The following is a 25,539-nucleotide window of genomic DNA, read 5'->3' on the forward strand; positions in this document are numbered from 1 at the left end:
GGCCTTCAGTGAATCTGAAGATACCGAGCTGCCTGATGATATCGCATTAAGAGCCCCCAAAAAGCCATCTGCGAACTGATCTAGAAACATTTTATAGTAACCCACCGTCAGTCCGTCCGGGCCTGGGGCCTTACCCTTTTTTGTGTCCTGTAAAGCTTCAGAAAGTTCTTCATGAGTGATTGGATGATCTAAGGTGTCACATGCATCTTCAGGTAGTCGTGGGAAACCTGAGGAGGATATATATTCCTGTATAGCTACCTTCGTGGGAGGCGAATGAGGTGTTAATTGGTATAGTGAGGAGTAGAATTCCCGAAAGGATCGGGCTATCTCCCTCGGGGAGGTTATCTTTGCCCCTGTCTGGGAGGTAATATGAGGAACATAAGCCGAGGCTCTCTGGGTTCTCAAGGCATTTGCCAGAATTTTCCCCGATTTTATTTCCATATTCATAAAATATTCTCCGACACTTAACTAATGTGGCTTTAGCCTTAACTTCATAAAGAGCTCTAAGTTCTTCCCGAAGTGACAGCAAAACTCCCCTAGTTTCTGAGGTCTGACAATGTTTATGTTTGACCTCTATTTCGCTAATCTTGGTCAACAGGTCACTTGTTTTTGCCACTCTCTCTCTCTTGAGCCGCGCCCCCCACTTGATGAAAAAACCTCTTATGTAGCATTTATGGGCCTCCCATAATATGAGCGGATTTGCCACTGAGCCAGTATTGGTAGCGAAGTAGAGCTCCAGCTCACGACGAATTTCAGATTGAGCCTGAGGATGTTGAAGTAAAAACTCATTGAGTTTCCACCGACCCTGTGCCTGTAAGGGCGGGGCGAAAGAGAGAGAGAGCGCAATTGGCGAATGGTCCGACAAAGGTGATGTGTGAATGTCTGCCCCCACTACTCTATCCAGATGGAAATGACTGATGAAAAAATAGTCTATTCTGGAAAACATATCATGAGTTGCTGAGTAATATGAGTAATCTCTAGCTCCCGGGTACAGAGTCCTCCAGACATCCACTAGTTGGTGATCATGAATAGTTTTCCTAATGGAGCTAAGTTGAGAGTAAGGAAGATGGGAGGCGCCCCTTGAGACGTCAAGGTGAGGTTCCATTGCTACATTAAAATCCCCTCCAACTATAATCATACCGTCCCCAAAAGTCTGGTGCTGTTCCAAATATGTCGCTAGAGCCGCTGATTGTCCCGTGTTTGGTAAGTACAGGTTAGCTAGTGTAACTGCTTGTGAGAATAGAGTGCCCTTGACAAACAGAAATCTACCCTGAGGGTCTGCCAATGAATCAGTGAAGATCCAAGGTACATGTTGTGCAATGAGAATACTCACACCCCTAGATCTGGCATCCTCTGAGCAACCATGATAGCAATATGGAAAGCGTCTATTGGAGAACCGTGAGTCAATAGAAGGAATGCCTGCAGGCAGACAGAACCCTTTTTCCTGACCACCCAAAAGTTAATAGAGAGTAAATTTTTATTTTCAAATTTTATTAAGCTACGTATAGCAAGGAACAGACCACATATAACAGTTTAAAATTATCACTGCCAAAGACCGAAGTTATAATGAAGGTAACCAGCTGGAGGAGCCAGCAAGGTATTAGACAGCCAAGAGTAAATGCCGGCTGACAGTCAGTCAGGAGGCAGCAAGCCACACTTCAAGTAGGGCAATATATACGGTTAGGCAGGAATTAAAAACACTTAGAGCCCCCCCGACATGTTTCGCTAACTTGTAGCCTCCTCAGGGGTACACGGGGCTGTTGGAGAACCGTGGTACCTTATCTTTCCGGAAATGTGTTTCTTGAAGAAACGCCACCTGAGTTTTAAGTCTCCACAGTTCAGCAAGAATCATGGAGCGCTTCTCTGGAGTCCTCAGGCCTCGGACATTGTAGGAGAGCAATTTCGTATCTGTGTTCATAGTTCCCAGGTGCTGCGAGGGAAGAAACCGAAAGGAGGGAAGGAGAAAAAGGGAAGAAAAGAAAAGAAACAACAATAGGAAAAAACAGATAAGTAAGTAAGGATAATCAGGGAATTCTCTAAGGAAGGTTAAAGAAACCGAGGGTACTCAGCCAGCGAGACACCTCGGAGGGAATATTTGATAAACTTTATCTGCTAAAGCATTTCTGATGTTTGCTTTTTGCTGCTAGATAAAGTATATGAAAGCGCATGTAATGAAGGCTCATGTTGTAAAAGTTTAGCATCCTACTTAAAGGGAACCTGTCACCAGCATTTCTCCTATTGAACTTTACTCATCCCTCACTGGCCGCTGCTATCAAAAGTTAATTACCGTTATCCCCTCTCCTAAACTCCTCCGACTGTAAATAGCGGTCTGCAAACATTTTGCGCCTTTTATTGTAATAATCCGGTGTCCCTTAATGCGCACACCCCAGAAGAGGACATCATGCACAAGCGATTGTGTGTGCTGGGGGACGGCGAGGAGCTGTCAATCAAAAGTAAGGAGGCGGGGTAAACTCGGAAAGACTTGCGGAATGAAGTTATGACTCTTTTCAAACAAAGATTTGACTCTATTATGCTCATTAGCATACGATGTGGGAACACTAAAAAACTGAATAGTAAAGCTACAGAGCCGACTAAGAAGACAATTATAGGCTATATAGAAATGATTTTTCACCCACTACCACCAGGTATTGCTGCTTTAATAAGTGAAATGCTGGTGACAGGTTCCCTTTAAGTAGTTCCAAATAACGTTATCCAGAAAGACTCCGAAGGCAGATGCAGAAGAGCGGTTTATACATTAGCGATATTGAACGGCCGAATGATAGCTGACTCCTCGTTTATAGTCGTGAAGTCGTAAAGATGGAGATAGACTTTTGCGTAAAAGCTTTAGTGGGTGGGAAAATATGCACAAATTAACCTTTTGATACCATTTTGTGGGGATACGTTTGTCCTGGAGCACACCTTCGCTGTGAACCTCTCTGAGTGTTTCAACCAACGCTCATTTCTTGTCATTATTTTTTTGGTGCAGCTCTTTACATACACTCCATGGCAAAATTATGTGGACACCTGACCATCATAAATATGAGTTTGTTGGACATCCCATTCTAAATCCATAGGCATTAATATAGAGTTTGCGGCTATAGCAGCCTCCACTCTTGTGGGAAGACTTTCCATAAGATTTTTGGAGTGGGTCTGTCGGAATTTGTGCCCATTCAGCAAAAAGAACATTTGTCAGGTCAGGCACTGATGTTGGATGAGAAGATCTGGCTCACAATCTGCGTTCCAATTTATTCCAAAGAACTTTGGGGTGAGGTTTATGTCTGAGCTGTAGCTACTCTTAGATACTTTTAGTTCACAATAATAACCGTTATAGCAGATCTAGCAGATCAAACATTTCCTGAACTAACTTGTGGCAAAGGTGGCATCCTTTGCCCATTCTACTATCAATGTTTGTCTATGGAGAGTGCATGGCTGTGTGCTTTATGTATGTGCAACAAGTGGGACTGAAAAAGTCCTAACTGAATAATTAGGAGAGGTGTTTACATATTTGTGGCCATATAGTGTATCATCAGTTGTAGGAAACCAAGATTTCTGTATTGTATCAACGACTGTTCAGAACAATTGACGAAAAAATTCAATACGTCAGATCAAGTTCCAGACCGCTTTCGGGGGTTGGTCGTTGTTGCTGCGCAGAAAATAGACGATCGATAGACAACAGTTCTCTAAATCTGTGGTTCCGACCGATCAAAATCATTAGTGTATCGCCACCTTAATAGCCCCATGCAAATAATCTGGCATCAAATGTTCCTGCATATATCTGATTATTAGATTTATACTGAAATACAAAGTTAAAATACGGAATTACAGGCTAAAACTATAATCTGTCCTTTTTATTAACAATAGTTGCGTTACTCTAGTGACACATTTACTCACACAGTCACTCTGTTCACTATTCTTTCCTCAGATTCTGGATGTTAATGTTAAAGCAACATTCCTATTGGTGAAGCTTGTGGTGCCCAAAATGCAGGAAAGAGGGTGAGAATTTGGGGGGTATGATGAGGGCTTTTCTTTACTACCTGATAAACCAGTTTTGGTCATTCTACACAATCTACATTTTCTGTACTGTGACTTGACCTAACTGAAATAAATTCGGAAACTACAAAATATGAGTACAATGTACAATATATTGTTTGCAGCTTGGTGTTTAAAAGATCAATGTAGATCCCAGCAGAGACATAGCTATAGGGGGTGCAGAGGTAGTAGTCACGCCTGGTGCCTGAGGGGGGCCTCTCTGCCACAAATGATGAATCCAGTATATTAAATGGCACATGGTAGGTTCGGACAGGCCCGGTTATGAGATTTTGCATTGGCCCTGGAGCTTCAGGATACACCTGTGGTTCCCAGCGAAGCTTTCAGGTGACGGGTTTGCTTGTGTGCACCCATAGTATTCAGCTAGAAGCATTATGGATGACTTTTTTTTATTTTTATAATACATCAATAGTGTATGTGCGTCCCATCATTACTGCTTACCTGGCACTACAGCGGAGCTGTGTCTTTTCTGTTTCCACAGAGGTGGGAGTATTGTGATTGTCTCATCTGTGAGTGGGTTTACCCCTTTTCCAGTAAGTAAATATTATTTTGAATGTTACTAAAGGTTTATTTCCAGCACAGGTGATGATCCTTCCCTGCTTTTCAATGTTGTGCCTTTTTTATTTTTTTCCTCTCAGTCTCTGGGTCCCTACAGTGTCAGTAAGACCGCATTGCTTGGTCTAACCAAGGCCCTTGCTCCAGAATTAGCACCTCTGAACATTCGAGTGAACTGCCTTGCTCCAGGCCTCATCCGCACCAACTTCAGTTCAGCTGTAAGTACATAATCCTGGTATAGATGGCTGCATACTATATAAGTGTGATGTGAATGAGGATAATTATTTTAGGCTAGGGTTACACAGCGATTCTTGGTCACCCACGATTTGTGGTAACCAGGTTTGTTTTTTGTAATGGTCCCAAAGTCACCCACAACGTTGTCTCCCCTAGGGAAACATTAAGGTTGCTGTAACTGCAAATAAGATTGTATTCATGCAATATTTTTTTGGGGGTTTCTTTGTAAGAAAAATTCCTTTTTTTTTTTTTTTTAAATCGAAAGTGGCAAAAACATGTGTGAATACAATCCTAGGAGCCTCCCAATATAATACCCAATTGATAATATTTGATGAGTGGATATTTCTTACTAGTGCGTTTTTCATTGCCTGATCTATGTGTGTGAAATTTATTCTGCTTTTTTAGCAACAAAATGTCCTCTGCACCGTATTTTTTGTTATAGTGATGCAGATCTCAAAACTGGTCATACACATGAGGTCGGCGGATCCATGGATCTGCAGTACACATGCATGTTATGCCAATCCAATCATGCTTGTTTATGGGGGAGTTGGGGGAGATAGCTGTTCAGTCAACAGCTATTTTATATGTATGACCAGTATAAGAACTGCTGTGTGTTGAAGAGCTAGAGCATGATGAAGGTGTGTGGAAAACAAAAAATCTTCTCTTTTTCTCTTACTGCAGTTATGGAAGAATGAATCCGTCTTGGATCAAATAAAAATCAAACTAGGCATTAGCAGGTAAGGGCTGGATTAATAATAGTCTCCTCCCTATGTAAAAAGACTTTGGTGCCACGGTTGGGGTAAGGTAACTCTAATCCCGGCCGTTCCAGCAATGTGTCAGCTGATTGCTTGGGTACATCTCCTGAAACCGTGCCCCCCCCCTGTGCCGTAATAGTATGGTATAGTGCGGGAAGTACATGCTCCCTGCACTGTACTATTTGCGGTAAGGGTTATTGTTTCTAGAAATTAAAGGGGTTGTTATCTTTGGATAGCTGTGCTCGGCTGTTTCCATTTCTCCCATTGTTTGTATGGAGCAGCAGTGCAAACACTTGACTGCCGCATAACCGTATAAACTCCTCCTCGATATGGTCATGCGGTTGAAGAAGAATGGGGACTCCGGAATCCCCGTTCTAGTGATCTGTGAGGCCCGAGTGATCAAACATGTATTACCTATTCTGTGGATAGGTGATAAAGGTGTTTGGGGGGAGGAGAGAAAACTCCTTTAATGCACTTACCATAATCATGACCTCCTTGAACACAAGTATCGGCAATATACTATTACACAAAATCACCTAACAAGAAAGCACACCGAGAACCTGTGAGAGCTAATAAATAAATATATTTTAAAAAAAGCTTTATTAGTTGTGGAGGTTGTATTTTTAGACTAGGTCTGTATGTCTCATTATATTGGAATTTGGTTTTTCTACTTTTGCCATACTTATGTAGAGTCTAGTACTTGCTATGTATATGTATCAATATGGGTATCCATTGATTTTGCACTTACACCTTATTGGAATATCATGGGGTTTTAGGGCCAGTGGGGGATCCATCTTTATTGGGTAATGTGTGTGTACAACATTTTATGTGACTTATTAGTCATGTATTGTTTACTAGTAAAGATTTGTTACATGTTATATTTATTAGATGGTTCTCTGTGTGCTTTCTTGTGAGGTGATTTTGTACTATATTTTCACACAAGGTTGTTGTGTATATATTTATACTAGACCAATTGCATCAGTTGGTGTTCTAATATACTATTTAAATTGCATCCACTGTACAATGCCAAATTTTTATTCATCTACATGTATCTGACAGCGTTTTGCAGATTATGGGGGTAAAAAGGGCAAATTTAAATTTTTGGGCTTTTTGTGCCACCCTCACCACTTTTGTGGAAAGAGGGCATGGCTTTTGGGAAATGGAGCGTGGTCACCGAGACGTGGCAAATTTATTATGATTTACAGCAGAAAATTTGCGTAAATTATAGATGAAATCGCATAGCTGGCGTAGCAAGCTAGAGGCGCTGGGTCTCGTACCTTGCCTCCCCTGATCAGACTAACACCAGCCCGCCCACTAACCAGTTTAAAGAAAAATAAATAAAAATGATACTCCCCTCACCGTCCCACTTCTCCCCTTGGGTCCCATCATCACTCCAGCCCCGTTCATGCAACGTAATGACGTCGGGTGGTCGTCAGGGTGTTGTATGCAATGCAGCACTGATGACGTTGGAGTGCTGAATCGCATATTCGACTCTGACGCTCCTCGGCGTCAGGACCTTGTATGAGCCGCACTAGAAGGATGAAGGGACCCAGAGGGGAGAAGAGGAGCATTTAGGTGAGTATGGATTTTTTTAAATTTTATAGGTGATGTGAGGGGAATGTATGGTGGTCGTTGCGCTCAAATTTTTCTTCCTATTTAGACTGGCGTAGGAAATGTCAGTCTTAATAAGCTGCCCCCTATGTGTCTTTACTATTTCATATCTTACATTCTATTTATAAAACAGAAAAGCTTAAAGGGGTTTTCCCATGAAGGACATTTGATATATCCACAGGATATGTCATAAGTGTCAGATTCGGGTCCCACCTTTAGGACCCGCACCTATCTCTAGAACGGGGCCCCCTAAACCCTGTTCTAGCTTTTTCTACTCACGCTGCCTCCCGGTCACTTACTGATTACATGGTCGGGAGTTATGGAAACAGCGTAACTTGCTGAGCTACAGAGTTTCTGTAACTCCCATAGAACTGAATAGTAGTTACGTAAACAGCATAACTCGCATGCTACGCTGCTTCCGTGACTGCCATTCTCTACTATGGGAGTTATGGAAACAGCATAGCTCAGCAAGTTATGCTGTTTCTGTAACTCCCGACCATGTAATCAGGAAGTGGCCGGGCATCAGCGTGAGCACAAAAAGCTAGAACGGGGATTAGGGGCACCCGTTCTAGAGATAGGTGCGGGTCCCCGAGGTGGGACCCGCATCTATCTGACATTTTTTACATATCCTGTAGGTATGTCGTAAATGTCCTTCATGGGAAAACCCCTTTTAACCCTTTAATGCCGACAATCTGTAGATACACGTCCTTTTCGCACATACCCTGTGCTGCCAGGGCGTGAATATTCAGATCTCTGTTCCAGCCGGCATAGCGCTGTGAAAAGCCGGCGCCCCAGCAACCTGCTCACTGACAGCCGGCCCGATTGGTTCGGCTAGAGAATATGATCACCGTTATTAACTGCTTCATTACCGCCCACAGTAAATTCACGTCGGCGCTTGCTGGGTTCTGTGCAGCGCCGACCTGAATTCACAGTGGGTGTTAAAAGCGTGATCTGTGTGTCTCAGTGTAGCGGTGACACCCGGATTGCGCTGTTAACCCCTGCCTCTGGTCCCGGAGACATGACCGGCACCTGTTTGGTTCAGGTCCCGATCATGTGATCGCAGGGAAAGTTTGTTGCTACAACAAACTTTCCCGAGGACCGATTGTGGGTGCTGCCGTTGGTTGCATGGCAAAACCGGAGGCCATACAACGGCCTCTGTTCTGCCATTCACAGAAGCCTATGAGGACCAGCTGGTCTTCATAGGCTTCCTATCAGTGTGACTGTCCATGTCACACTGACCATTTATAACACGTTACACTACCTAGGTAATGTAATGTGTTATAGCAGCCATCAGTGCTGCAGGTCTTCAAGTAAAAAATATAAAAAAAAAATAATAAAAATGTTTTATAAAAGTGTAAAAACAAGTTATAAGTTACAAAAACAAAAAAAGCTTTTTTTCCAATAATAAGTCTTCTTTTTTATTATAGGAAAAAAAAACAACTTTAAAAAAGTACACATATTTGGTATCACCGCGTTCGTAGCGACCCCAACTATAAAACTATAATAATTTTCCTGCACGGTGAACACCATAAAAGATAAATAAAAAACAATACTAGCATCACTATTTTTTTGGTCATCACCCCTCCCAAAATATAGAATAAAAACTGATCAAAAATTTGTATGTACCCCAAAATAATACCAATAAAAACAACAACCTGTCCCGCAAAAAACAAGCCCTTACACAGCTTTTTTGACTGAAAAAAATAAAAAAATTATGGCTCTCAGAATATATGGTGACACAAAAAATAATTTTATAGAAAAGTGATTTTATTGCGCAAACGCCACAAAACATAAAAAAACTATATACATATGGTATTGCCGTAATCGTACCGACCTGCAGAATAAAGTAAAATGTCATTTATAGCGCATAGTGATTACTGTAAAAAAAAAAAAAAGGACAAAAAACATTGTGAAAATGTATGTTTTTTTTTTGTCATTTCGCTTGCCAAAAAATTTAATAAAAAGTGATCAAAAAATCACATGTACCCTAAAATGGTACCAATGAAAACTACAGATTGTCCCGCAACAAATAAGCCCTCGCACGGCTCCGGTGGAGAAAAAATAAAAAAAAGTTCTGGCGCACAGAATATTGCGACAGAAGTTGTGCAGAGTGTCCAAAAGCGGATAAGATTGGGCACCATTTATCAGTGCGACACCGGCCACACATCTATGAACTATTATTTACCCCATTATTTTACCCTCTTATTATGCCCTGATGTACTCTGCCCAGCTTACATATACCCCCACATTATAAACTGAAATACCAGCAAAACCCCAAACAGAACTATTACCAAGCAAAATCTGCGCTCCAAAAGCAAAATGGCGCTCCTTCCCTTCTGAGCTCTGTCGTGGGTCCATACAGCAGTTTATTACCACATATGGGGTATTAGGCTATGTTCACACGGGGTCTTTTGCCGAGTTTTTTGACGCGGAAACCGCGTCGCAAAACTCGGCAGAAACGGCCCGAGAACGCCTCCCATTGATTTCAATGGGAGGCGTCGGCGTCTTTTTCCCGCGAGCAGTAAAACTGCCTCGCGGGAAAAAGAAGCGACATGCCCTATCTTCGGGCGCTTCCGCCTCCGACCTCCCATTGACTTCAATGGGAGGCAGGAGAAAGCGTGTTTTATGCCCGCGGCGCTCAATGGCCGCGGGCGAAAAACGGCGCGATAATTGCTATTCACACGGAGTATTTTGGGGGAGGAATATCTGCCTCAAAATTCCGTTTGGAGCTTTGAGGCAGATATTCCTCCCCCAAAATACTCCGTGTGAACTTAGCCTTACCGTAATCGTGAGAAATAGCTTTACAAGTTTCTTCCTTTTAAAAAATAATTTTTAGATTTTTTTCAGAAAAAAAAGTAGATTTTCATTTTCACACACATATTCCAATAAATATAGCAAAAGTCCTGTCGGGTCAAGATGTTACTATACCCCTAGATAAATTCTTTGAGGTGTATAGTTTCCAAAACCACTTTTGGGGAGATTCCACTGTTTTTGCACCACAAGACCTCTTCAAACCTGACATGGTGCCTAAAATATATTCTAAAAAAAGGAGACCCCAAAATCCTCTAGGTGCTCCTTTGCTTCTGAGGCCGGTGCTTCAGTCCATTACCACAGTAGAGCCACATGTGGGATATTTCTAAAAACTTCAGAATCTGGGCAATAAATATTGAGTTGCATTTCTCTGGTAAAACCTTCTGTGTTACAGAAAACAATGTATTACAGATGAATTTCGGCAAAAAAATTAGATTTGTAAATTTCACCTCTACTTTGCTTTAATTCCTGTGAAATGCCTAAAGGGTTAATAAACTTTCTGAATGCTGTTTGGAATATTTTGAGGGGTGCAGTTTTTAAAATGGGGTGATTTATGGGGACTATCTAGTACATAAGGCCCTCAAAGCCACTTCAAAACTGAACTGGTCCTTGACAAAATAGCCTTTTGAAGTTTTCTTGAAAATGTGAGAAATTCCTGCTAAAGTTCTAAGCCTTGTAACGTCCTAGAAAAATAAAATGTTCAAAAAAACAATGCAAATATAAAGTACACATATGGGGGATGTTAATTAGCAACAATTTTGTGTGGTATTCCATTTATAATTAGAAAAATTATAATTTTTGCAAATTTTCTTTACATTTTGGTGTTTTTTCACAAATAAGCTATGAATTTATTGACCAAATTTTTCCACTAACATAAAGTACAAAATGTCACAAGAAAACAATCTCTGAATCGCTTGGATAGGCAAAAGCATTCCAGAGTTATTACCACATAAAATGACACGTCCGATTTGAAAAAATGGGGCTAGTCATTGTGGCATCGATGACCCTTGGTCCTGAAAGGTTTAAGGCTGGGTTCCCACGTAGCGTAAACGCTGCGGAATTTTCGCAACCGAATTCTGTGCGGAGATTCGGCAGCATATACAGTAGTAGCAAACTGGAAAAGATTTGTAAAATTTCATGCCCGCGCTGCGGAAAAACCATGCAGAGTAAACGTTAATAAATTGACCTCTGGTGCAGAATCTAATTGATTTTAGTTGATTCTCCGTTGTGGGTTTTCCCCATTGAATTAATTGGGGATGGAAATCCCACAACAGAAAGCCAAGTGGTGCGCCTTTTGCTGTGTATTCGGATCGATTACGCCGTAAAAACCACGACTACAGAAAACAAAAAAAATTCAGACTTACCCAGAACGCCCCTCTCCTTCCTGCAGTCCGACCTTTTGGGTTGACGTTTCATCCCACGTGACCGCTACAGCCAATCACAGGGTGCAGCATCACATGGCCTGCAACGTAATCGTAGGAGGCCGGACTATGCTCAGAGAAGACCGAGGGGGTTAGTATGAACGTCTTTTTTTCAGCAGCAGAAAATCAGCCAAAAAAACCGCACAAAAATTTAGTGTGATTTATTTTATTTTTCGAACGGAATGTACTGCGGGTTCCAGGTCAGGCACACTGTTTGATTTTCTATTCAGCCTATCCGACTGTGGGAACCCAGCACAAAGGAGTTTTCCACTCCGGACGTTTTACATGGTCTCCCATTGACTTTTATATGTGCCGTGTACTACTACATTTCCCCTGCAGTGTCGTTGTCATTATAACGAAAGGAGTGATGTTTTCATTCATGTGGAGGAGCTGTTCTATTTGCTTATACGACTTACTTTCTTGCAGCCCCCTGAATGAAGGTTCTGGGTTCTATTTAGCAGGTGAATTAGAACCCACTCGCTTGTTATAAATACCCTGAGTCACCGTGACAGATTCCCTTTACATACCTGGTGTTAAAACTATGTACAACGCCATCCGCACCACACTTGCGTATTACATATTGCTACATCTATAAGCAGTTTTTTGTTTACAAGTGATACAATATGCTTTTATTGTCTCCTTCAGAGTCGGAGAACCCGAAGAATGTGCTGGAGCTGTGTCTTTCCTCTGCTCTCCTGATGCTACATATATCACCGGGGAAACACTAGTGGTTTCAGGAGGGGCGTACTCACGTCTATGAACATGTAAATCTTTTTTTCTTAGCGCCAATATTTAGCTTGGTGTTAAATATATTTCACAGAATGGTTTATGTTGAAGAAAAATTTTAAATGTATTATGGATATAAATCCACTTTAGGAAATCAAGTCTACATCTAAAAAAGTGAAAAACCTTTTGCTTTTTTAAAATAATAAAAGTAATGAAATAAAACACTTCTTTCTTTTTCCTATGAAAATACAGATGAACGTGGTTAAAGGGGTTGTTTTGGCTTCAAAACATATTGTCGAATACCTAATTGGGGAATTCTGAGTTAATGAGCCGAGGGGGGTGTTTGCCACTTTGGAGGAATTAGTACTTCAGTTCATTGTATGGACAGCCCATTGATTTTCAATTAAATCTGTGTAATGGTTAATTTTCTCTGTGGGGGTGCTGCATGAGAATTTAACACTTGTCGCTGAGTTCTCCCACAGTGGGTCAATTTGTGATCAGCTTATTGTTGGGGAGCCCTTCTAACCAAAATAGACTAGCCAAAATGGACAAGTGGATTACTAAATATCATCTTTTTTTTTTTTTTTCATTTTCTAATATATTAATTAGAAAATGTACTTCAATGTGTACGTGTAAAGCTTACTGAATTTCACGGTGTAAAATCTACGTAGATTCAAGCCAAATACCAGAACACATATTTTTTAAAGGGTCACTCCAGGCAAACCGTAAAAATTATAAGCCCCTAAAGTTTAATTGACCTGAATGATGCCATTGTGGAGATCCCCCTAGAAGCCTGTGCTAGCCGTAACAATAGAGCAGCGCTGGGCTGAGCCACTTTGGATTCAGTATAGGAAATATGCCCAAAGAAAATCACATAATTTTACAGTGATCACAACCTCTTTGCAGGATACCAATAGGACACCAGTCATAATGGGGCTTGGAGAATATTACCCACATTTGACCTTCCTGACAGTCTCATTTTTCGAATCTGACATGTTTCAATGTATGTGGTAATAACTTCGGAATGCTTTTACCTATCCAAGCGATTCTGAAATTGTTTTCTCGTGACACATTGTACTTGCTCGATACATTCAGTATTTCATTGTGAAAAACACAAATTTGCATTTTTCTAAAGTTTTAATTTATCTGCTTGTAAGACAGGCAGTTATACCATAAAAACTTGTTGCTAATTAACATCCCCCATATGTCTACTTTAGACTTTAGATTGGCATTGTTTTTTGAACATCCTTTTATTTTTCTAGGACATTACGAGGCTTAGAACTTTAGCAGCAATTTCTCAAGAAAATGTCAAAAGGCTATTTTTACAGGGACCAGTTCAGTTGTGAAGTGGCTTTGAGGGCTTTATATAATAGAAACCCCCAATAAGTCACCCTATTTTAAAAACTTCACGCCTCAAAGTATTCAAAACAGCATTTAGAAAGTTTCTTAACCCTTTAGATGTTTCACGGGAATTAAAGCAAAGTAGAGGTGAAATTTACAAATTTCTTTATTTATTTTTTTGTCGAAATTCAATTTTTTATTTAAAAAAAATTTGTAACACAAAGTTTTACCAGAGAAATGCAACTCAATATTTATTGCCCAGGTTCTGCAGATATAGGAAATATCCCACATGTGGCCCCAGTGTGGTAATGTACTGAAACACCGGCCTCCATTTTAGGCACCATGTCAGGTTTGAAGGGCTCTTACGGTGCCAAAACAGTGGAAATCCCCCAAAAGTTACCCCATTTGAGAAACTACACACCAATGAAATTATCTAGGGGTATAGTGAGCATTTTGACCCCACAGGTTCATTGCAGAAATTATTGGAAGTAAGCCGTAAAAATTTAAATCTACATTTTTTTCAAAGAAAATGTAGGTTTAGTGATTTTTTATTTTTTTTCATTTCCACAAGGACTAAAGGAAAAAAAGCACCGCAAAATGTGTAAAGCAATTTCTCCGAAGTAAAACAATACCCCCACATGTGGTTATAAATGGCTGTTTGGACACACGGCAGGGCTCAGAAGGGAAAGAGCGCTATTTGGCTTTTGGAGATCACATTTAGCAGGAATGGTTTGCGGAGGCCATGTCACATTGGGACAAAACAATGAAACCGCTGAAAAAGTGACTCCATTTAGGAAACAAAACCCTGGAGGAATTCATCTAGGGGTGTAGTGAGCATTTTGACCCCACAGGTGTTTCATAGAATTTATTGGAATTGGGCAGTGAAAATAAAAACAATCCCTTTTCTTCAATAAGACGTAGCTTTAGATCAAAATGCTTAATTTTCTCGACAAATAAAGGAAAAAAAAAAACACCAGCAATTTGTAAAGCAATTTCTCCAGAGTACAGCAATAGCCCATATGTGGTCAGAAACTGCTTTTTGGGCACACAGCAGGGCTCAGAAGGGAAGGAGTGCCATTTGGCTTTTGGAGTGCAGATTGTAGTGGATTGGTTTCTGGGCGCTATGTCGCATTTGCAAAGCCCCTGTGGGACCAAGCAGTGGATCCCCACCAGAAGTGACCACATTTTGGAAACTACACCCCTCAAGTTATTCACCTAGGGGTGTAGTGAGCATGTTAACCCCGCAGGTGTTTTGCAGAAATTAGTGTGCACTCGATGTTGCAGAGTGAAAAAGGGATTTTTTCCAGATATATGCCATCATAACAAGACAGCTCTCTAATTACTATGCAGTGTTTCCCGGTTTTAGAAACACCCTACATGTGGCCCTAATCTTTTGCCTGGACATTTGGCAGGGCTCAGGAGTCAAAGAGCACCATGTAAAATTGGGGCCTAATTTGGCGATTTACAAAGTATTGGCTCACAATTGCAGAGGCTCTGATGTGAAATAATAAATGCCTTGAGGGGTGCAGTTTCCAAAATGGGGTCACTTCTCAGGGGTTTCTTTTATTAAGAGGTGTAGTTAGCATTTCCACCCTACTGGACTTTCCCATAAATGATTGCGCTGCGGATGGTGCAAAGTAAAAATGAAAATTTTCCCTAGATATGCTATTTCAGTGGCAAATATGTCATGCCCAGCTTGTGCCACTGGAGACACACAACCCAAAAATTGCTAAAAGGGTTCTCACGGATATGGCGATGCCATATATGTGGAAGTTAATTGCTGTTTGGGCACGCTGTAGGGTTCAGAGGGGAGGGAGCACTATTTGGCTTTTGGAGTGTGGATTTGTTTGGTAGTAGATTTGTTTGAGCATTGCTGGTGGTTCCGTTTTATAATGTGGGGGCATATGTAAGCCGGGCAGAGTACATCAGGGGCATATTCAGGTGGTATAATAATTTGGGTTAAAAAAAACCATAAAATAATCCATAGATGTGTGTTACGCTGTGAAGCAATCCTTTCTGCACAGGTCAGTGTCTCACTGATAAATGTCCATGTCCTTCCTTATCCTCCTTTTGGTCCACACTCTGCACCTTTACAGTTTGGGGAATTTTGCTAGGAAAGTGTTGTCCTGGTATAATACGGGCACCGTCTCTTCCATCAGATATGTTTGGGCCCTCCCCTTCCTGGTTCCCTAATTTTAGGGCCTTGATAATTCACCTCTTGAAAGAAGAAATGTTCCCCTCAGGCCAGCACAACTGCATATTTTTTATTTCCTGACTTATGGAAGACTTAACTAATTTTATTTTTTCATAGACTTCGTGGTATGAGGGCTGTTTTTTTGCAGGACGAGCTGTAGTTATTATTGGTACCATTTTGGGGTACATGCCACTTTTCAATCACTTTTTTTTTTATCCTATTTTTTGGGAGGCAAGGGACCAAAAAACTGCAATTCCGGCATAGTTTTTTTAGTTTTTTTTTATACAGCGTTCACCATCCATTATTTACTACATGTTAATTTTATTCTGCCGGTCAGTACGATTCCGGCAATACCTATTTTATAGAATTTTTTTGTGTTTTACAACTTTTTGCACAATAAAATTACTTTTGTAAAAAATGTATTTTTTCTGTCGCCAAGTTGTGAGAACCATAACGTTTTAATTTTTTAGTTGACGAAGCTGTGTGAGGGCTTGTTTTTTGCGAGACGAGCTATAGGCTATATATAGGTACCATTTTTGGATACATGCGACTTTTTGATCGCTTTTTATTCCAATATTTGTAGGGCAAAGTGACAAAAAAAACTAATTCCAGAATTTCTGTTTTTAAGTTGTTTTTTTTTATGCCGTTCACCGCGTGGAATAAATAACATAATATTTTTATAGTTCAGGCCGTTACAGACGCGGCGATACCAATATGTATGGTTTATTTTTATTTTTTTCATTAATAAAGGACTTGACAAGGGAACAGGGCGATTTGTGTTTTATTTTATTACTTGAAACTTTTATTATGTTTTAAAACTTTATTATTTTTTTACCCTTTTTTCACTTGAAGGTCCAACTGTCATATTTTTTTTTTTTCTTTTATATTACACTACCTATGTAGTGCAATGTATTAGATCTGTCTGTCAGTCAGTCACTGACCGCAACCCGATTAGGCTTCGCCTCCCGGCTTGGGCCTAATCGCCTTCCGTAATGGCAGAGCAGGAGGCCATTGTTTTGGTCTCCTGTTGCCATAGCAGCAGTCGCCAGCCCTGTTTGCATGGCAGGGCTGGTGATCTGCTAGCAACCTTGCTGCATCTAAGGGATTAATGGCAGGGATTGGAGCTAGCTCCAGTTCCTGCCGTTACAGGTGGATGTCAGCTGTAACATACAGTTTCCACCAGTATACAGCCGGCCACAAAACAAAATATGCAAAGGGTGAGCATAATGTGTACTTAATGGGGAAATAATTAGAGCCTGAACTCTCACACGCTCGGCCACTCCCTCTCTTGGCAGGTGGGATAATTGACTAGCCACATAATACCATTTAACACTGGGGAAAGTTACACCACCCTCGTCCCATTGGGCGTATAGACGCTGGCTAGCCACCCTTGATCTACCGTTATTCCATACAAAAGAAGTGAGTATACTTTCAATACGCTGTAATAAACGGGCCGGGAGGTATACAGGAGATTGCTGGAGAATATACAGGATTTTAGGCATTAAGGTCATCTTAACTAAACTCACTCTCGCAGCTGTAGATAGGAGCAATTGGTTCCATCTGGCAATCTTGGCACGCAGAAAGGAAATCAAAGGGGTGATATTTAATTCTTCAAAGTCAAAAACTGATCTGGAAAGCTGTAATCTAAGATACGTAATAGAGGTCGACCAGAGGAGTGGGGTAGAGTTCACTGAGGCAACAGGGACAGATATATCTAATGGTAAAATATGTGACTTAGACCAATTAATGGTTAAACCAGACATCGAGCCAAAACGTGTCATTATGCTAAGTACTACAGGCAGGGACACCCCAGGGTCGGCAAGATATAACGGTGTCGGCCGCATACATGCTGACCTTTTCTTGCACAGGGGGAGGTTAAAACCTATAATACGGGGTTCTTGTCTGAGTATTTCAGCGAGAGGTTCCACTGCCAGCGCAAATAATAGAGGTGAGAGAGGGCAACCCTGTCTGGTACCTCTATACAAGGGAAGGGGTCCGAAGTCCAGCCATTCACTGCCACTCGTGGGGATGGGGCAGAGTATAAGGTCTTGTTACATAGTTAGTACGGTTGAAAAAAAAGACACATGTCTATCAAGTTCAACAAAGGGATGGGAAAAATGACTACACATTGTTTTTTTTTTTTTTTTTTTGGAGCGGTTTTTAAACCGGAAACTGTTTTCAATGGGAGGTAGAGGCGTTTTATTTTAACTGTTTAGTTTATAGATGTGGTACGGGGGGGGGGGACGACTGCTGCACCCCCCCCCCTATAGCTACGCCATTATGTGTCAGTCATCTGGGGCACCGGGCCAAAGATCCGGGGCTTGGGCCCCCAAAAGCCCACTGCTAGCGACGCCACTGCCCATTGCCACAGGTGTATAAAATCCATCACCTAGCCATGCACTCTGCCTTTATAAAGATTTGTGAAAGGATGGGTTGTTGTAAAGAGCTCACTTATTTCCAGCGTGGTCCTGTAATAGGATGCCACTATTGTAAGGGTATGTTCACACGCAAACTCAAAAACGTCTGAAAATACGGAGCTTTTTTCAAGGGAAAACCGCTTCTGATTTTCAGACTTTTTTTTTAAGCCACTCGCGATTTTCACGGCTGTTTTTGCAGCTGTTTTCAATAGTCTATGAAAAACTGCTCCAAAAACGTCCCAAGAAGTGACCTGCACTTCTTTTTTGCGCCCGTTTTTTTAACGCTGCTGTTTGTCAATGGGCAGATGTTTGGAGGTGTTCTGCTCCCCATTTTTCTGGCGTTTACGGCCCGAAAAACGTCCGAAAATAGGCCGTGTGAACATACCCCAACAAGTCCATTCAAGAAATTACTTCCCTCCTCGATATTCCACAATCAATTGTAAGTAGTATTATAGTAACATGGAAGCATTTAGGAACCGCAGCAACTCTGCCATGAAATGGCAGACCACGTGAATTTACAGAGCGGGGTCGCTGAGTTCTGAGGCGCATAGTGCAAAAATGTCACCAAGGCTCTGCTGACTCAATAAGTGCCAAGTTCCCAACTTTTGGCATTAACATCCACACAAAAACTGCATCGGGAGCTTCATGGCATAGTTTTCCATGGCTGAGCAGTCGCATGCAAACCTTACATCACCAAGCACGATGCCAAGCCTCGGATGAAGGGTAAAGCAGACCACCACTGAACTCTGGAGCAGTGGAAATGTGTTCTTTGGAGTGATGAGTCATTCTTCCTTATCTGGAAGTCTGATGGATGAGTCTGGGTTTGTCAAATGCCAGGAGAATGTTACCTGCCTAACTGTACAGTTTGGTGGAGGAGGGACAATGCTGCAGGGTCTTTTTTTCAGTGGTTGGCCTAGGCCCCTTGGTTCCAGTGAAGAGAAATCTTAATACATAAGAAAACCAAGACTTTTTGGACAATTGTATGCTTCCAACTTTGTGTGGACAGTTTGGGGAAGGCCCTTTTCTGTTCCAGCATGACTGTGCCCCAGTGCACAAAGCAAGGTCCATAAAGGCATGGTTGTGTGAGTTTGGTGTGGAAGATCTTAACTGGCCCGTACAGATCCCTGACCTCAACCGCATCGAATACCTTTGAGATGTGATAAAACGTTGATTGCGAGCCAGGCCCTCTCGTCCAACATCAGTGTCTGACCTCACAAATGCTCTTCTAGATACACAGACACGCTCTAAAATCTTTTAGAAAGTCTTCCCAGGAGAGGGGAAGCTATAAAACAGGGGACCAACTCCATATTAGTGCCTAAGGATTTAGAATGGGATGTCCTAAAAGCTCCCGTAGGTGTATTGTCTAGGTGATGCTTACGTGCCTTTTTTTTTTCCCCTTCGTTCTTGCTGCTTAGGAACTGATCACATCTGTGTCGGAGGCTCCGTTATGGGCTTCCGTCACAGATTCCGTTGTTTTTGCTGAACAAAATAGTTCAGCATGCTGCGCTATTATGTCTGGCAAAATAACGGAAACCACGACGGAGACCTGACGGAACCCATTAACGTCAATAGGTTTTGTCAGGCCCTCTTGGCTTCCGTCATGCAACGGTTTCCGAGCTTCCAGTATTCTCGTCATTCTACTCCTATGATATAGCAGAACAATGGAACATGGAATGCAGATGTGAACGAGCCCTAAGCTTTTTTTTTTTTTTTTTTTTTTTTTAGCACAGCTGTATTAGGGCATAGCTGTGATTTGCATAGAATGGTTCTAAAAGTGCAGTATAGCGTACTAAACCACCAAGAAGGATTATCAGGTAATTGTCGAACGCATACTGAGCAAAATAAGCCTTCGTAAGGGGGAGTCTGGAGAGTTACTTTAAGGCTGGATTTATACACCGTTTTCTGCAACTTTTTTTTTTTAGCTGCTTTCATTGGCGTTTTCACAGCATTTTTTTTTAGGTCTAAAAAGCTAAGGTCAGATGTCACTTTAAAGTCTATAGTAAATTATTGAAAAGCCTACATACTATGATTTTGGTATGTGCCATTTTTGTGGCGTTTTTCAGTTCAGTGGCGTTTTGTTCAAAACACAACATTTTCTGGGTGTTTTTTTTTTTTTTTGTGGTCTTCTCAAAGTCTTCTCTTTAGCAGTGTTTCTCAATCATTCTAAGCGCCGCACCCCCTAGTAAAATAAATTTTAACCAAGTACTCCTAAGGCCTCATGCACACCTCATGCAATACTGCCGTAAATACGGGTCCTTGGTCACACGTATTCGACCCGTATTGCACCAGTATTTACAGACCCGTGCCCGTAAATACGGGTCCGGTGTCACCAGTATTCCACTCGTATTTACGGGCACGTTTTCGCTGCAAAATTGCACTGCACTAATCGGCAGCCCCTTCTCTCTATCAGTGCAGGATAGAGAGAAGGGGCAGCCCTTTCCGAGGTAAAAGTAAAAGAAATTGATACTTACCCGGCCGTTGTCTTGGTGACGCGTCCCTCTTTCGACATCCAGCCCGACCTCACTGGATGACGCGGCAGTCCATGTGACCGCGGTAGCCTGTGATTGGCTGCAGCGGTCACATGGCCTGAAACGTCATCCCGGGAGGCTGGATTGGAGGAAGAAGCAGGGAGTTCTGGGTAAGTATGAACTTCTATTTTTTTTACACGTTGATTTTATATTGTGATCGGTAGTCACTGTCCCTGGTGCTGAAAGAGTTACTGCCGATCAGTTAACTCAGCACCCTGGACAGTGACTATCCACTGACGTCGCCTAGCAACGCTCCCGTAATTACGGCCTAAAATTGGACATGTTCTATATTTTTCAACGGCCCGGGCACCTTCCCGTAAGCATATGGGGAGGTACCCCTGGCCAATAGAAGTCTATGGGCCCGTTTTTAAGTTCGTGTGCATGGGGCCTAAAGCTAAGTTCCATGGCGATCTTAAGCAAATGTCCTTAGATAGCAGGATATTACACTGTGATATTGGCATTAGTGCAAATTCATGTATAACTCCATCAAAAATAATAAAAATACAATATGCGTAAATAGCACACAAGCGAAAGTTGATATCTCGCAGTCAATGTGGAGGTTCAAGGTTTCCCCCAATTAATTCCATCATACAATGCCTACTAAGTACCCCAATACAGTGCTGAATTATAACCCCCATACAATTATTAATCAGTTAATGCTACCATTCCGTGCCCAAATAAAGGGGTTATCTTTTTAAATAAATTGATGGTCTATCCTTAGGATAGACCATCAATATCTGATCGGTGGGGGTCCGACTCTTAACACTCTGTGCTGATCAACTGTTTGAGGGGCTGTGGAGCTGCTTCCCCTTCATTGCTACAAAGCTCTGCACTGCACAACGCCGTCACATTCGTATCAGCTATGCATGCAGGGCCGATTCTATCTATTCTGCTGCCTGAGGCAAAAATTTAAATGGCGCCCCCAGATTTTGATTGACATCCACCTGGCTGTTCTACAGCACTAGCATCCTCCTCCAACTCTTGCGGATGCGTGGTGAAGCCGGGCAGAGTACATCTCGCTGCACGGTGCATGTCCAAGTAGTACAAGGCAATGGCACTTCCGAGCTGGTAGTGATGTATAACAGCCAGGGGGATGTCAATCAAGCATGGAAAGGTGGGTTTGGAGGCAGGACTATGTGGCTCTTCAGGGTAGCGGCTCCGCTCCTTGATCCTTTAACGAGTATTTAGCATGTAGCGTTTTATATGTTTTATAGATTTTGCTGCATCTGAAAAAACATACAGGGGAATGTTGGGAAATATTTTCAGGTCATGTATTATCGCATGGTGGCGGTTCAAGGGGTTAAAACTACCAGACAGCTTCCCATTAAATATACAATGAATTGAAAACAATTTTATCTGCCCTGCAATTTTGTTATTATAAATATATCCTATATAATTACAGCTTTTGAACCAATCTCAATACATATATGCATCCCCAGAACCAAGCTCCGTACATAAATACAACACCAGAAACAAGCTCAGTACATAAATACAACATCAGAACCAAGCGCAGTACATAAATACAACACCAGAACAAATCTCAGTACATAAATACAGCACCAGAACAAAGCTCAGTACATAAATACAGCTCCAGAACAAAGCTAGGTACATATATACAGCACAAGAATCAATCTCGGTACATAAATACGCACCAGAATCAAGATCGGTGCATATATACAGCACCAGAACAAAGCTCGGTACATATATACAGCACCAGAACAAAGCTCAATACATAAATACAGCACCAGACCCAAGCTCAGTACATATATACAACACCAGAACCAAGCTCCTTACATATATACAGCACCATAACCAAGCTCATACATATATACAGCACCAGAACAAAGCGCAGTACATATACACAGCACCGATAAAAACAAGGGGACATATACAAAACCACCGAAAAAGGCCATACTTACAAATGGGAGTGGGAGTGGCTATTATTATTTAAAGCACCTGCTCACTCCTTCATCAGCGTTTCTGACCTGGCTGTGTCCATTTGTAAGTATGGCCTTTTTCGGTGGTTTTACATATATACAGCACCAGAACAAAGCTCAGTACATGAATACAGTATCAGCACAAATACAGCTTAATTTAGTGCAACCCCTGCCATATCGGCATAATACTACAACTCCCAGCATGGCTCGAACAATGGTAAGGATATGCTGGGAGTTGCTGTAATACAAAAAAAAATCATACCATCCATCATCTCGCTGCAGATCATTCAGTGACTACAGTACTGATTAGAGGCATAATAAACCTTTACATTAAGTGATTTACAGGTGACATCTTTTCAGATTCTATTTCTTGTTCTCTTTTCTTCTCCATTCGGTCCAGACCTCTATGGTGACTTCTCCCGGCCACAGCCCATTTCTGCAGTTTTCCGCTCAGATGTCTTCAACTTCTCACTTTTCAAACATTTCTGCACCTATAAACGAAGATAACATTTTCATGGTACCACACACTATGCCCCTAAATATAATAGAATTATACACTGCACCTCTAATTAGAATAGCACCATACACTGTATCCCTGATTATAATAGCACCATACACTGTCACACACAAACACACGCATTCACACACATACAGACACACAGTGCCCCATGTAGATAGTGGCCCCCCGTAGAGCCCTCTGTAGACAGTGCCCCACATACATGGTGCCCCCTGTAGGCAGTTCCCCACATACATAGTGCCCACCTAGAGCCCCCTATAGATAGTGGCACCAGAGATCCTCCTGTAGATAGTAGCCCCACATATAGTGCTCCCCATATAGCCCCCCTGTAGATAGTGCTCCACATATAGCCCCTTTGTAGATAGTACCCAACATATAGCCCCCTTGTAGATAGTGCTCCAAATATAGGCCCTCTGTAGATAGTGCTCCATATATAGCCCCTCACACTTTTAACAGAAAAAAAACTTTACATGCTCACCTCATCCAATTCCCGCTCCGTCCACTTGCAATGTAGGCCTGCTTTCTTCTGAGCAGGTCTTCTGGGGCTGAACAGCGCAAGCAGCGCGATGACCTCATCACGCCGCTTGTGTAGTTGAAAGATGCTGATTGGCAGGGCAGAATGAGTTGCCCAGCCACTCGGCACCTTTTAACGATGCAAGCGGCGCGATTAGGTCATCGCACCGCTTGCATCCGTAAAAGGCATTGAGTGGCAGGGCAAGTCATTCTGCCCTGCCAAGCAGCGTCTTTCAACGAAGCAAACGACACAATGTCATCGCGCCGCTTGCGTCATTGAAAGGGGCTGACTGGCAATGACATGGCGCATATGTCATTGGAAGGCACTGGATGGTATGGCGTGGCCCTGCCATTCAATGCTTATGCGTGTAATTGTGTAGACACAGGTTCAATTATAGTGCAGGAGGTGGTGGCACCACTGAAAACCGTGGAAGAGGTGCAAGTCTTTCCCTTATACTTTTCGTGTTTTTGTTTCATTCCTAGTTTTGGCTTGGACTATGCCGCTACCCATCCCAATACAATTAATGCCGCCCCCCGCCACCAGTACAATTATTGCGGCTACCCACCACCACTACAGTTAATGCAGCCACACACACTACAATTTAAGTACAATAAATCTACAGAAAATGCCATATATGCTTATTTAGTGAGAGTCCGATGCTGGGATCGACCCCATAATTGTCAGAACGACAGTCCTTTGACATCTGTTTCTGTCATTCCCCATTCATGCACATGACAAAAGTAAGTGTCAATAGTCCCCTGTTCTGACAGTTGTTTGAAGTCCCACCGATCACACTCCCACCATCAAATGTCAGGGATAGCATATCTTTAATGCCTAAAAACATCAGTATTAGGGCCTATTTACAAACTATTTTATCCCAGTTTATCCCAGTTTACCACAGTTTTGCAAAACTTGCGACACAAACAAAATTTAAACAAAACCGCAATGTGTGTATAAGCCCCAACACTCAGACATACAGTACATGCATCCATGGCTCCCGGGCTAAAGAAGCCAGGGAGTCACTGACTGTAGGACAATGTCCCTTTAAGGGATTTCCCAAAATGTATCCTTCTGAGTGTCTTAAGTCAATTGGCTGGTCACCAGTCACATGCAGGGGGTGGTCTTATGGTTTGATCAATTTAAAGGGAATTTGTCGCTAGAATTATTATTATTTTTTTTTTTTTTTTTTTTAAGTTAAACAGTTAGTATATACATGATTAGACATTGTTCTAATTTTTTTAATTTTTTCACGAGTCAGGAAATATAAATTAGATTCTAATTTATAACATTTCCCTGTGCTGGTCACTAGAGGGAGCAATTCCCAAAATTGCAGCATTGGCATGTGGTAAAGCAACCACATTGCTTTATGCTGCAAAATTTGAAAATACACACTCGCTCTAACGTCCTCAAACAATCGCCCCTCCTTTTATCCTGGCTAGTGCCAGGAGAAAGGAGGGGATTGAATGTTTAAACCTCCTACACTGTGTGCCGCCATTTTTTGAGCGAATACACAGTGTAGTAGGCTTACATACAGTGGTTATAACGCGAAACATACACAAACATGACTTACCTGCTCCTGCCGCCGCCGTTCCCTCCGCTCCTTCCGCTCGCTTCTGAACACATGTCCGCAAGCCGCGACCGGAACTAGTCATCTTACTGTCCGGCCGCGGCTTCCGGTCCACAAGAAAATGGCACCGGATGTCGCTCGGCCAAAGACCTTCCATTTGGACTGTGTGGGAGTGGCGAATGCTCCGTTCCCACACAGATGGCGTTCACCATAGTGAATGCGAACGGCTCCCGTTCGCATTCTCTATGGGGATGTATGTGCCGTATTCCATGTCTGTATGTGTCATTAATCGACACACACAGAGATGAAAAAAAACATGGCAGCCCCCATAGTGAAGTAAAAGTTAGAAAAAAAAAAAAGTAAA

General features: G+C 42.1%; 1 protein-coding gene across 2 annotated transcripts in view; it reads left to right on the forward strand.

The window, feature by feature from the left end:
• Positions 1-12,382, forward strand: part of LOC142654395 (dehydrogenase/reductase SDR family member 4-like) — a 45,376-nt gene extending 32,994 nt beyond the window's left edge. For both annotated transcript variants that reach the window (XM_075828919.1, XM_075828920.1), the window contains exons 5-9: positions 3,923-3,993; positions 4,529-4,580; positions 4,686-4,820; positions 5,518-5,573; positions 12,080-12,382. In XM_075828919.1, the coding sequence (XP_075685034.1) occupies positions 3,923-3,993; positions 4,529-4,580; positions 4,686-4,820; positions 5,518-5,573; positions 12,080-12,194 (429 nt within the window). In that variant the 3' untranslated portion in view covers positions 12,195-12,382. The remainder of the gene's footprint in view (positions 1-3,922; positions 3,994-4,528; positions 4,581-4,685; positions 4,821-5,517; positions 5,574-12,079) is intronic.
• The last annotated feature ends 13,157 nt before the right edge of the window (positions 12,383-25,539 follow it).

The sequence above is a fragment of the Rhinoderma darwinii genome, chromosome 1, assembly GCF_050947455.1.
Source record: "Rhinoderma darwinii isolate aRhiDar2 chromosome 1, aRhiDar2.hap1, whole genome shotgun sequence".
NCBI lineage: Eukaryota > Metazoa > Chordata > Amphibia > Anura > Rhinodermatidae > Rhinoderma > Rhinoderma darwinii.